Source organism: Pinus tabuliformis, chromosome Q, assembly GCF_031772625.1.
Source record: "Pinus tabuliformis cultivar Carrire ecotype Pingquan chromosome Q, CPIR1, whole genome shotgun sequence".
Classification (NCBI taxonomy): domain Eukaryota; kingdom Viridiplantae; phylum Streptophyta; class Pinopsida; order Pinales; family Pinaceae; genus Pinus; species Pinus tabuliformis.
In genome coordinates, this window is record NC_142296.1 from 18,514,481 (window position 1) to 18,529,234 (window position 14,754).

Sequence of the window (14,754 nt, forward strand, 5' to 3'; positions counted from 1 at the left end):
TATTTCAACAATGGTTTAATGAATGCATTAGTATTTGAGTGTTTTAATTTTTATAATTCATCTTGACTAGTACAACCATATAAATTAAATGGTCGAAGATGCCGATAGGCATGAAAATACGTAATAAACATTAAAGCACTCACTTCATAATATACCTCACATTGTTGAAATAAAATAAAAAATCATAAAACTAACTAAATTATAACTTTGTTTTAAATTACTATTATTGTTGTTGTTGTTATCAAATTATAAAAATAATTAATATATAAGTTAAACATATATACATTTTAAAAAACATGGAACAATATTCTTATCCATGGAGATTACCCTTGCTTTACCATGAAGATTCTTAATTTGTAAATATACTTTCTTATAATACGACGGGCCAACACCATGACTTGCCAATACCACATGCTAAAAAGACCATAACTCATTTCATATGACACTTGCTCATATGACATTTGTTTAAGTAGTTAATTTAATTAAAAGAACAAAAAGTGCATAACTACTTTGGAGATAAATCTCAACCTTTGATTTGTGTATGCTACTAGGAATATTCTAGAATATTCCATGGTTGTTAAATCCCTATCATCCACATAATAACTATTTACGCCGTAAGGCGTTCCCTTTGAGAGGAACTCCCCTCCGTGCCGCGGTGTCTCATTATCGGCCCTTAGATCGATTGTTAGACGATGGGATAAACTCTAGCCATTAGATCATCGGCATTTTTAGAAACCAAGCGTCAGCGAAGAGAGGCCAAGCGTCTGTGGAGAGAGGACAGCAAGCGTCTGTGGATGGATGAGAGAGGACCGCAATGTGAGGCGCCTCGATCCCCTTCGATCTGAACATCAGGGAGCTCTATGAAGCGGATCATGTCCCTTTGACGAAGATGGCAGGGTGTGGTAAGGAGAGCCATCCATCCATTCGGCGGTGAAGAAGGTGACAGAAAAGCCATGGTACACAGTCAGCCGCTTTGCAAGCTCGAGCAGTGGGATGTGATGGCCCGACCCAAACCCAGGGAAGATTGCGACATGAGGCTTTTGGCTCTGCTCTTGCGACTCCATGAATGTCTCTATATTCCAACAAGAAAATGCCAATATTTGAAGGGTGGGTTTTGTAATGATGAAGGGGACACATTTGCGATGGCATTCTCCTGCCCTGTATTTATTCGTTGGAGTTGCAGGTATGCTGGCTCTGATAGGCCTCACATCCATGGTTCTTCTGTGCTTTTGGTGGAAAATAGGGGGTGGTCAAGTGGAAGCAAATGATCCAGAGCGTGTGAACCCTGGAATTATTGAAGGAAAAGAGGAGAATTTAAGCTATGAAATTGATAAAGAGGAGAAAGTCCTTGTGATTATGCATGGTGATGAAAAGCCCACATTTCTGGCCAAGGAATTGTCCTCTGCCTCCACTGCTGATGGTTCTGAAGTCTGAGGAGTAATATTTTGCATCAGTTATGGGAGCTCCTCTCCTCCTCGTAATGCAGAAGGCAAGTGAAACTAGAATCTTGGCTTGTGGTATTGGGATCCATTGGTGGTCAGAGAAGATCAGTATCAAATTACTTCTTCCGCCATAATGTATATATTATGCGGTGGATTTTTCTGTAGATGCAAAGATTACAGACAGGACTTTAGTATGATAATCAGAACATAGAAATTTTGGTTTTTTGTGGCCTTTTAATAGAAAGAGTTGTGTACAGACATTTTTAGCTCAATGAAGCCCTGTCTTGTCGCGGCAGCAATAGCATGTCAAGAACAGGCATAAGATATCAGATTGCGCTAACGATTTATAGTTGCTTTGTAAGAGAATCTTTTTAATTGGGTACATGATTTCAGTCTTTGCTTCATCGGTATTATGAAACACAAAAACATGTACAGGAACAGGATGAAAGATCAAACCTTTTTCCAAGACACTTAGGCAGTACCAGTGCTGCTACAGACTTTCTGTGCTTCAGAACTTTTCCATAATCTTTTCATGTATGAAAAAGTAATTGCTACATCATTTATTTGAGGAAAATTCTGTAGATCATAGATCTATAATAATGAAAAACAGAGCAGATGAGTCTATTGACCTCTCTAGCATATACACACAGAATTTTATTGGGTTGAATAATCTCATTCAATGTGTTTCGGTTTCTAAATGAGCCAATTCTTCAGGTTGCAATGGATTTTCTTAATCTTTCTCTGTACCATCATAATCATTGGATCAGTTGGTTTTGGTTTTGACTTTTTTTAATACGGTGTGATAACAGTATGGATTAGTCTCCAATGCATTCCCATAATCATTGGATCAATTGGTTTTTGGTTTTTTTTTTTTTTTTAATACGGTGTAGTAACAATATGGATTAGTATCCGGGTTACTGCATGATGTTTAATATTTATTAATATTGTCTGTACACTTTTTAGTTCTGCTGATGACAATAATATTTACGCCGTAAGGTGTTCCCTCTGAGAGGAACTCCCCTCCGTGCCGCGGTGTCTCGTTATGGGCCTTAGATCGATTGTTAGACGATGGAATAAACTCCAGCCATTAGATCATCGGCCTTTTTAGAAACCAAGCGTCAGCGAAGAGAGGCCAAGCGTCTGTGGATGGATGAGAGAGGACAACAATGTGAGGCGCCTCGATCCCCTTCGATCTGAACATCAGGGAGCTCTATGAAGCGGATCATGTCCCTTGACGAAGATGGCAGGGTGTGGTGAGGAGAGCCGTCCATCCATTCGGCGGTGAAGAAGGTGACAGAAAAGCCATGGTACACAGTCAGCCGCTTTGCAAGCTCGAGCAGTGGGATGTGATGGCCCGACCCAAACCCAGGGAAGATTGCGACATGAGGCTTTTGGCTCTGCTCTTGCGACTCCATGAATGTCTCTATATTCCAACAAGAAAATGCCAATATTTGAAGGGTGGGTTCTGTAATGATGAAGCAGAATTTATAGTTATAAAACAAATGTATGGCATTCACCCATTTTTAGCACAACTTATCATCTCATTTCAGGGCAAAAGTTTGGAGGTTTAATCCGAACTTGCAGGAGACCAGGAGGACGAAGAGGAGCACCAGGAGGACGAAGAGAAGCATTGAGGTCCATGGCGTTTGAGTGTTTCAAGAAGAAACATGATGTGAGGGGTTGCATCCTCCGACTGAGGTGCCGGGTATATTTGTATATTTCAGAAACGAAGACTACTCCACGGATGGACTCTGGTCTATTATAATTGAACTAGCCTGTATCAGTGTCACTGTTCAGACTACTTACAATAACAGATTAGTCAACAGGAAACTCATTAACTCTGTCTTATAGTGTATTAGTATTTTCTTTCGAATACATCAAACCCTCCCTTGACTTTTCTAGAAAAAAAAGATTTCTTGACAGAAAGATTTTCCCTTTCTTTCATCATAATTCAAATACAATATTTTTAATGAAAGAGGAAAATAATGTTTTTTTTTTAATAAGTCCACTGCAGATTTCTTAGCATTCTATTCTTTCCTTGTAAACCATTCCCTCTGCATATCACAAAATTCCAACATGAGATGATAGAGACTCTGCACCTATATCTAATATGTGTATTGCTCCTCAATTTATGCCTTACGACGTTTCTTTTGCACCATTTGGTGCAAATGCTAGTGATAATTAAATTAAAATTATGGAAACCTTATTCTAAAATAGACACACCTATCGACATAATTATAGTAGTAGATTTGTATTTGAAATGTTCCCAACATTTTTAGTGGACTTTCTTGTTGGGTGTGGAGCTTGATTATCTTCCTGATTCAAAGGTCTTGTTTTAGCCATGTTTGGATCCCAATCCTCGATAGGAGGGGGGGAATGGGGGGGCTTTCCCCCCCACTAATGTTGCATGGGGGGGTGCAAGGTGGTTACCCCAGTGAGGGGGTTGGGGGGTCGGGGTTGCACGTTTGGAGCCCCCCCCCCCCGGTGAAGCTAAAAATAGATGAAAATTTGCCTTGTAAAATATTATAATTTCGTAGTCAATTTGGGATGTTCATTAGGTGGATGATCTGACAGTAGAAGTTATGTTTAATTTAGGGTTTTTTGCCCTAGAAGGAAACCCCTTGGTTTGTATGAGGGAATTGTATTGTGGATGTGTATTATTATTCTGAGCAAGAAAGAGAGAGGAGACTGTGTGATTGAGAAGAGGAAATTACAGTGGATATGTTGTAGGTTGTATCTCTTCATTTTGTTGGGTAATATAAAAGGAAGGGTTGGTTGTTTCTCCGTGGACGTAGCCCAAATTGGGTAAACCACGTATATTTGTATCTCTCTTGTTCTATGCATTTTGGTATTTGTATTTCCGCAATATTTTATGTATTTCATTGCTTAGTTAATTAATTTCTAACAATTCCACCCATCATTAAGGATATAATAGTGTTGGAATGATGGACAATATTGAATACCAATAAATATAAATAAGTTAACATTGAAACTAACTATTAAATCCATGTAAAAGTGAAATATTAAAATAATAATATAATATTATAAAAGGCAGGTTTGGTCAATCATTCACCAAACAACATTAAATATTGATAATACCATTATCTTAAAAACATATTTGTCAAAATATTATGATTGGACTAGTTGGGTGTACTTAAGACTTCAACTTTTCGGTTAGGATTCAATTACCCTATTGTGAGGTGAATAATGGGTTGTGTCTCATTGATGTCTTTGTTGCAAACTTAGTTATACTACAAGGGGGGGGAGGTTGAATCAGAATAACGTCAAAAGAATCATCATAACCAATTTTTAAAATTCAATTAAACAATTTAAACAACCAACAACATAATTTATTAACAATAAATATAAACATCCATGCAACTTCAAAACACAACATAATAAGCAACACAAATGGACACCGTAGATTTTAGGTGGAAACTCTCAAGGGGATAAAAGACACCATATTGTTGCTCTGCTTGTCTTATTCTCATTAATATTTAAATTTATTTTACATAGATTTGTTGGCCACTACTAGCTAGGAAGCCCCAACTCCCAATCTCGCAAATCCCAACTTGTTAGAGGCCCCAACTCCCTATGTAGCAAGCCATAATTTGTTGGAGGCCCCAACCTCCTCAAATACTTCAGACCACCCTTTCATACATTTTCATACTAGGTCCTCTTTTGCAACCAACATAATCAGTAGCACCAAAACTCACATAGCCAAAGTCTAAGAGCAACAATACAAACCCTCACACAACCATCGATTGTGGTGTAATACAAAGCAATTTCCTAATACATTGCAACTATAGTGATGAACTAAGACTCTATAACTTTAACCTCAGAACTGATCTCTACTATGGATATATTCAAGTTCATCATGCATAGTAGCTAAAAATTGAGATCCAACCATGGCATAACACATTTATACAAATTTTGCCCTCATCAGTTTGGACCTAATCATCACATTAATTGCATTACATTTTCCTCGATGACCATATCAAAAAGGACCAAATCAAGTCAATTAATGCATTTACTCCTTACTTTTGATGATTACTAAATATGTTAGGTCCCTATAATACTAGTGTAGCCCCCTTATTGTTATTATGTCACTGCATAGTGACATTTAGTAATCATGTTGAAGCATTAGTTTGGTAATAGAAAATATTATTATGCAATTTATAATGTTCTACCTTAATCTTAAGAGGTTTCGTACCAAAAAACATTGGTTGACAGATGGTTGGTGCCACCACCAGGGCTCCAAAGACCAAGGTGAGACGTCATCCTGTCAGCCTACATGTTCATCGTGTAGGAATTTACAGGGTAAGTTCCTCAGACAGAACACCAAAGGACACCGCTCACAACCAGATCGCAGATCAATACACCAGTATTTTTGACGTAGTTAAAACCCTCAAAGAGGGAAACAGTCCACGGCCTGAGCCAACGCGGCCACTTCAGGCAATTTATTAATAAAAGAATGAAAATTTACATGTGCTTCTCTCATGCACGGATTACCCTACAAATGACCCTCCATGCGCTTTAAATAGAAATCATGGACCAATCGGGTGTCAAGCCACGGATCAAGTGTCGGTAATACCGAGGAGAGAATGAGCCGTCGGATCACTACATATCGTGACCGTCGGATTGTAAGTTACAAAATGTACAAGGTAAAGAAACACACTTTACCTAACTCTATACTAGACCAAGTTGTACTTAACTATTTCCTATGTGTCGGAATATCCTAACATCCCCCCTTAAGAACAACTTGGGATAGGATTGAAGGATTTACAAATATGACACAATAGGAGAAGGAAGGAGGCACTAGAGCCTATCCCCCCTTAGTGACAACTTCCTGAACTCCAACCATAAATCGAAGTTTAGTGAACTTCGCCTCTGTGAGAGCCTTTGTGAAGATGTCTGCAACTTGATCATCTGTTGAACAATATTGCACTTCAAGAACATGGTCGTGAATGAGCTTTCTGATGAAGTGCATGTGCAGTTCAATGTGTTTGTTGTGCTGATGTTGGACTGGATCTTTGCATAGTTGAATGGCACTTTGATTATCACACCAAAGTGTAGTCGGATGTTGCTGCTGAAAGCCAAACTCTAACAGGATCTGACGAAGCCACAAGGCTTCCTTACTAGCTTCTACGGCACCACGATACTCTGCTTCTGCTGATGAAAGAGAAATGGCACCTTGTTTCTTGCAAGCCCATGTAATAGGTCCTGAACCAAGAGTGAACACATAACCGACAGTAGACTTCCGATCATCAAGGTCACCAACCCAATCGGAATCAGTGAAACCAACCAATAGAGGAGATGCTTCGGCACTGTAATGAATCCCAAACTGAACTGTACCTCGAACATAACGAAGTATTCTTTTAGTTGCTTTCCAATGACTTTCACTGGGGTTTTGCATGAACCGAGCAAAGGAAAGGTCAGGACGAGTATGGGTTAGATACAAAAGTTTTCCTACAAGTTGACAGTATAAGGTAGCATCAACTTCAGGAGAAGTACAAGTGACTGAAAGTTTGACTCCAGACTGAAAGGGAGAAGGGGCTAGCTTACAGTCTTCCATGTGAAAGTGGCGTAGAATTTCACAGGGATACTTGGACTGAGAAAGGGAAATAACTTCCTTGGATTGCAAGACTTGAAGACCGAGAAAATAATGTAAGTGTCCTAAGTCTGTCATTTCAAACTTCCTTTTAAGGCTAGACTTCACATGGTTGATAAGGTTGGGATCACTACCAGTTAGGATAAGATCATCAACATAAAGAACAAGAATGATAAGAGACTTGCCCACTTTCTTGGTGTAGATAGTATTGTCAGAATGACACCTAGAAAAGCCATATTCTAAAAGAAAGTTATCCATTTTGGCATACCAAGCTCGAGGAGCTTGTTTGAGACCATAAAGGGATTTTTTAAGCCGACATACAAGGCTGGAGTCTGTTTGTATAAAGCCAATAGGTTGTTCCATGTAGATTTCTTCATGCAAGTCCCCATGCAAGAAGGCAGATTTAACATCCATCTGATGGACTTCCCATTTGAACGAGGCAGCAAGGGAAAGAACAAGGCGGATAGAGTTCATTTTGGCAACAGGGGAGAAGGTTTCAGTGTAGTCAATGCCTTCAACCTGTGAAAAACCTTTAGCAACAAGACGAGCTTTATGTTTATCAACTTTCCCATCTGGTCCATACTTGGGTTTAAGTCTCCATTTTGTGGGGGCGGACTTTTTCATTTCCGCACATTCTCGCACTTCGTCGACAACTTCAACTTTTTTTCAAAAAGCCATAACTTCTTCATCCGTAAGCCGTTTTCAGAGCCGTTTTTTTAAACCAACCTAATTTTTCGAGATCTATCCATTGGAACACTTAGTTTCAGCATCTTTAGCTTCAGTTTCCGTTGAAATGGAAAGTCAATACCAAGTTACCCTTCACAGCACCAACTACTTCCAATGGTTGTCCTACATTGAGGATTTACCTAGAAGTAAAGGTCTCTACAGAATAGCCTCAGGCCAAGAAAAGAAACCGAAGGATGAAGATAAGGCTGCTAAATGGGAAAATAGGCAAGATCAAGCACGTGGATTGATAGGGATGTCTATTTCTCCAGATCTTAGATTCCATATTGCAGAACTTGATACTCCTGATGAAGCAATGAAACAAATCAATAAAGTTTTTGGGATTAAAAATGAACTTAGAGCCCATCAACTTGAAAATGAGTTGCTTACATTGGACCCTAATAATTTTTCTTGCATTGAATATTTCTTGTCCAAGTTCAAGACCCTTAGATATCTCTTGGAAGGTGTTAAAGTTAAGAAAGAAGATAGTAACCTTATCTATTCCATTCTTACTAAGTTGGGACCAGCCTACTCTGTGTTTGTTTCCACCTTCCATTCTACAAGAGAAGCCTTCATTTCTCAAGGAACATACTACAAGTCCCCTTCCTTTGACTCTTTTTGTGATTCTTTAATAAGAGAACAAGAAAAACTCTTACACCTTGGTCTTCTTAATCTTGGAAACTCTTCCAAGAAAGCGTTAGCCGCCCAGCAGCAACCAAATTCAAAGAATCCTAAGAAGTCATATCCTAAAAAGAATGGTCCTAAACCAAACAAGGGTCCTAAGCAATCTCAGATGGCCACTTAGAATCCAAATGCTTTAAGAAGATGGAAGCCTTGGAAGCAGCGATGAAGAAACATAACATTCATTTGGAGCAATCTTCAACATTGCAACTTTTGTAATCGAGATGGCCACTTAGAATCCAAATGCTTTAAGAAGATGGAAGCCTTGGAAGCAGCGATGAAGAAACATAACATTCATTTGGAGCAATCTTCAACTTCAACTTCATCTTCAGGAATGGCACTTTCTGCATGTGGTTGTCAAGCATCTCGGTCTGGCTATGCACTAAATGTATCTTCTTCTTCTCATTCTCATGAGTGGCTCATTGATTCTAGAGCTTCTTATCACATGGCCAAAAACAAAGCCATGTTTTCTTCTTTAAATGATTGTAACACCAAAAATATATATGTTTGTGATGATAGATCTCTTAGTGTTGTAGGGACTGGAACTGTTCATCTAGACAATGGTCAGTTTAATGATGTATTATGTGTTCCAACCTTATCCTGCAACCTTCTATCTGTATATCAAATAACTCATTCAGGTGAAGGTAAAATTGTTGAATTTTCACCTCATGATGTTGTAATCAAGGACCTAAGAGATCCTAAAAATATTTTAGCTACTGGCATTGCTGATGATTCTACAAGGTTGTATAAGTTTCACAACTTTGAGTCATCAAATCTTCCCTCAGTATTTATTGCTCATAACGATGAAGTGAGCAAACTTTGGCATGATCGATTTGGTCACTTAAACTATCGCTCCCTTCAGCATCTATGTAAAGAAAATATGGTGACAGGTCTTCCTATGGTATCTTGCAGAGATGGTGTTTGTTCCGGATGTGTACTCAGAAAACATCATCGGGACAGTTTTGAAAAACGTGCCTCTTGGCACGCCTCAGCCCCTTTACAGCTTGTGCATAGTGATTTATGTGGTCCACTTCTAGTTGTGTCATTCTCTGGCTGCAAGTATTTCTTAACTTTCATTGATGATTTCTCCAAACGCACTTGGGTACACTTCTTAAAACTCAAGAGTGAAGTATTTAACACATTTTTGGCCTTCAAGGCCTTTGTTGAAAAACAATCTGGACATCAAATTCTTAAGCTAAGATCTGATAATGGCGGAGAATATGTTAAAAACACATTCATCAACTTTTGCATTGAGAATGGAATTCAAAGGCAACATAATGTTCCATATACTCCACAAAAAAATGGTGTAGTTGAAAGGAAGAATCACACCTTAAAGGAAATGGCTAATTGTATGCTACAATCTAAAGGACTTGGTCTTAGTTTTTGGGCAGAAGCAATTAACTGTGCAAATTACATAATAAATCGCACTCCTACTAAGGCTTTAAAGAATATCACTCCAGAAGAAGCATGGAGCTCAATCAAACCAGATGTAAGTCACTTTCATGTTTTTGGAAGTGAAGCGTGGGCCCATATTCCAGATGAAAAGCATAAAGCTTTAGAACCTAAGAGTGAAAAATGTACTTTTGTTGGATATTCTGAAGATGTCAAAGGCTATAGACTTATTCCATTTAAGTCCAAAAATGTTATCATTAGAAGAGATGTAAAATATCGACCTGCGAGCCTAGTCCGGCGGATGTGCCACCTCTCCCTATCTCTTCTACTTTTGAAAACATTTCTTCTTCAGATGATGAAAGTGAGGATGAAAATCCTCCCCCACCATCTCAGGATCCTCCTTCAGCTCCTCAGCTTCCAAAATGGGTTCGTGCTACTCGAGATGCAGCAGCTGATCTTGCCAGTGATCCTACAGATCAGCGACGTACACGTTCTCAGTTCGAGAGAGCCTCTTCTTTACTCGCTCAAGCTCCAGTAAATTATGATCCTGACACCTTTGCAGAAGCTTCAGGCCATCCAGATTGGGAAGCAGCTATGAATGAAGAATATCATTCATTATTGGAAAATGATACATGGGATCTTGTTCCTCTACCAAAGGGACGAAAACTTGTTAGATGCAAATGGGTTTACAGAACCAAGTATGGACCAGATGGGAAAGTTGATAAACATAAAGCTCATCTTGTTGCTAAAGGTTTTTCACAGGTTGAAGGCATTGACTACACTGAAACCTTCTCCCCTGTTGCCAAAATGAACTCGAACAATAATTATATAGTAAATAAACACCATTAAAGGCTAATGGTACCTCAAAGACGTTGTATTTTATCAATAGGCCAAGGATTTTGCTGCCAGGCAATTTGTTACTGTCTTGTATAAGCCCATCATATGTGGATCTGCAGTAATTTGTGTGTTTTTAACTCGCCTTTGAACCAGAGGGTAAATCTGTGGAGGTTTTTCTACTGTGCATCTTTTTCATGGTAATTTATCCACTTCAAACCCTTGCTTCGCACTACGAGCAAGGGTTTGACATGCCTACCCATGGATCGATTCTTCCCTGACATTTGTTTTATTATGTTTCCTGAAAATTCATGGTTTCGATTCTACGGAGGGCAGCAACAGCTGGTTTGAAAACAATAGCAGTTGTTTTGGAAGTAAAACAATGTGTGTAGGTGCCATTATCGCGGATTTCATTCTCACCAATCAATCTCGGCATGTAAATTCTAGGGAGCTATGGCTGGATTTCAACACATTCGTTGAATTCATCAATGGTGGAGCAGTGCAGGAAACCTTCAATAAACCTGGCAATTTGGACAAGGGATGCAAGCATAAGAGTAAGCCCAAAAAGGGTCTTGTCAAGATCAAGCAAGAGTTTCTTTCAGTAAGATCTAAGTGTTATCTATCTCTTCTCATTTCATAAATATTTGTTGTTTCATGAGGTTCATTTTGTTGTTCTTTTCATGGTGGTTAGGGTTTGAAGGTGGGACAAGTGAGGCGATTCCTCATTTGAAAGATGTGGAAGGGTCGACACACAAGATTGCGGGGAGGAAGAGAAATAATTTTGTACAGGGTATCTCTCTCCATTGCTTGTGCCGCAATCCATTTTCGCTCAGCATAAAAGCTCCTGAACTTTCATGCAAAATATTAACGGATTCTTCAGAGCATTAATCCCTCTGCCTTAAGCGAATCCTATTTCTCAATCTGTCCCCTTTTCATGTGTTTTTTGGGACTCAACGAGTCCAAAATATCCTACTACCCTTGACCCTCTTTGGAAAGAGTTGTAATTTGACATGTAATAGTCCACCTAAACCCTGGATATGGAATATTTTCCATCATTTTTACTACTTACATTAACATTTACTTTTGTTCACGTGTATAGAACTGATATGTTGCCTCCCTTAACTCTTCGAACAAGTTTAACTACTTTGCATGGGTAACTTAATACTTGCTTGTTCCTTCTTAAGTCTTGATTTTGTTTTTTTTGAAGTTTAAACTTTCATGTTTTTAGATTTTGTTTACCACAAATTATTCATATGTTGTTGGCATTGACTCTTGCTCAGTTTCACTACAAATTTTCCTTTTGAAAGCTTGTGTTTTGTACATGTTTAGACTAATGTGTACTATATTCTTTTAGGAGTTACAACAAAGGTGTTGATCTTATAACCTCCCTAAATGCTCCATCGATTCCGATGATAAAGGTAGGAACTATGGTTTCATAGGGGTACGTTGGTCCGTCCAAAAATGGGGACCTTCTCAACTATGCCAGAGTAGTCTTCCCCAGGTTCGAAGAGGGCAGGGACTTGGCATTGTATCCCTTCACAGAGCAGCGATTCTGCTTTTACTTTTGACTAGACCGACTATAACAAAAAACTACCCCTATGTCGAGAACTCACCGACACCAAACTAGGTCGCTGCTACGTGTCACTACTTCAATAGATTCAATTTCCAGAGTTTATATAATGAGACTCAAATCCAGTTTAAACAGACACACACTTACATACAATTTGAAGGGAAACTACAAAGAATTGCAATTAAAAGGTTTAGAAAAGTAGTGAAATTGGCATACAAATCAACTATGCCGGAGTAGTCTTCCCCAGGTTCCACACTCAACCCGAACTTATTAACTCATTCTTTGGAGACATGGCGAGTGTCGTCTCTGCCCCGAACAAGAAAAGATCCACATGCTCAACAATGAAGATCTGAACAAGGTCCACTTACTTGAGTCTCTACTGACAATCCCATCTTACCAAGTCAATACAACATCGGTCATGTTGCCTTCTGCCATGGCCTTGGGATTAGTCCAACCCACCCCTGACATAGTTTAACTTACCACTGACACGATACACAAGCACATCGTCATTTATCACTTGCCATCCATGCTACACAACCTTGGATTTTTGAAACACTTCCATTGATGGGTGTCCTAACATTCGACATACCAAGCACTTCTTACTCATTGATTATTCCCCTATTGCACTAGCCTTGGCCTAGCCTCTGTTCTGTAGACCTGACCTTTCTTAGATGTGGAGAACATTGACATTTTTTTTGGGAAATACAACAAGACTTTCTTGTAATCTCTCTCACCAATGAGGAGTAGAACTCAGAACCCATTCTAACAGGCGAAAACCCCAAAAATTCTTGCTCTCAATTTCTACTCCACAGCATGCCAATACTGCTCTATGGAGTCCTAATGCACTAACTAGGTTTCACTCGTTGGCATTTCCAACATTGTCAAAATACAGTGGCTAGATGTAGTCTTTAGCTTTCTATCTGAGTTTCAATTGGTTAAGCTACTAAAGACCATCCATTTCCTTGGGCATTTGAAGGATCTCTATTTTGTGGTTGGTCATGCACAACATGCTTAGAAACAATGCACAACCTACTTGTGGAAACAATTTGGAGCATATTGTGAAGTATTGGTTACAATTTAGTGTATTTATCCTTCAGTTTTCTTGTTGCATAATTGTTTGGCATTATCTAATGGCAAAAAGCCAAAAATGTATACTAATTTGTTACACTGGTTTTTCTGATTTTGACTCTCAAATTATATGATTGTGAACACAAAAATGTGCTAGATTTGTGTTAAGGAATTAACATTGTCGGTTTATTTGCAACAAAAATGATAAAAAAAAACCTGTTAAAGATGATGCAATCTATGTATGATGCCACATTGTTTATAAAAACAAATAAACAACTCTTTCTCTATATCAATCCTATCATGTACTTTTGTGCTCCTATTTAAACATGTGGTAAATAAGGAATTTCCACAACTTTGATAGTGCTTCACTAATTTGAACATACAGTTAAGGAATTAACATTGTCGGTTTATTACTTTTGTGCTCCTATTTAAACATGTGGTAAATAGGGAATTTCCACAATTGTGAAAGTGCTTCACTCATTTAAACATACAATGAATATTTGTTTTTGGTGAAGCAAACCAATGTCTCATTTGTGAAATGTGGATTTAAGCTTGAATCTGGCCTACCACTTTAGTTTATAAAATGAAATTATTTTTTGTCATGAACTTCGGAAAGTGCCCTTCAATATATGTCAGAGTCAATTGATACATAATTGTTTTACACTTAGCGACAGGAAAAAGTACCTCGTAATTACAAACCAAAAAAGCAAAAACAAGAGCCACGTGAGCAAAGGCAATGACATTGCCACCACGTGGCTCTTGTTTTTATTGTGACCGCTTATTGTTATTGTTGTGCCCATGTAGCCTACATATTGTTATTGTTGTGCCCCACAGAAGTCCACTATTGTTATTGTTGTGTTCTTACATTATTATTGTTATGTAGGCTCTGATTATATTGTGACCCCTTAGACTCTTATATATACCAAGAAGAGATTGTTCTTTGAATAATCCAAGAATTGTTCATTTATGAGATGTAAAAGAAGATTTTTCCCTTGGAGAGGCTTATTTTGAAGCCGTTGATCTATTTATTTTTCTTTTTTTTGATATGGTTACATAACATTTGGTATCAGAGCTTTGTATTCTAGGGTTTTATTGCTTCAAAAAGGTCTTCTTAGCATGTTCGCTATAAAAAAAAAAAATATACGAGGCTTCAAAAGCTGAAATTTTGGCCACACAGAGCCAAAATCTTGGTGAACTTCATGTAAAAATTTCAGATCTTGGTTCACTATAATTTTTTTAGATATGGTCCGAGGAATTTATGATTTTCGCATGCTCCAGAATTATGTCTCAATTAGGTGACCTAGAGAAAATCATCATAACTTTATTTGCGAGCATCATATTTTAATTTCGTAAAATGTGTCTCAAAGTGCACATATTGTAGTTTTTCGTGTATATTTTTTAGCACTGAAGGTTGAAATAGTGACACATGGTAT

General features: G+C 38.3%; 1 protein-coding gene and 1 long non-coding RNA gene across 2 annotated transcripts; both read left to right on the forward strand.

Moving 5' to 3' along the window:
* The first annotated feature begins 1,122 nt into the window (after nt 1-1,122).
* Nucleotides 1,123-1,434, forward strand: LOC149218063 (protein GLUTAMINE DUMPER 2-like). The gene has a single exon (XM_089386467.1). The coding sequence runs from the start codon at nt 1,123-1,125 to the stop codon at nt 1,432-1,434; it is 312 nt and encodes a 103-aa protein (XP_089242593.1).
* Nucleotides 1,435-10,702: 9,268 nt separating this feature from the next.
* LOC149218064 (uncharacterized) lies at nt 10,703-11,751 on the forward strand. The gene is made up of 2 exons (XR_016248606.1): nt 10,703-11,237; nt 11,375-11,751. It is a non-coding gene; the product is annotated as an uncharacterized LOC149218064 (long non-coding RNA).
* The last annotated feature ends 3,003 nt before the right edge of the window (nt 11,752-14,754 follow it).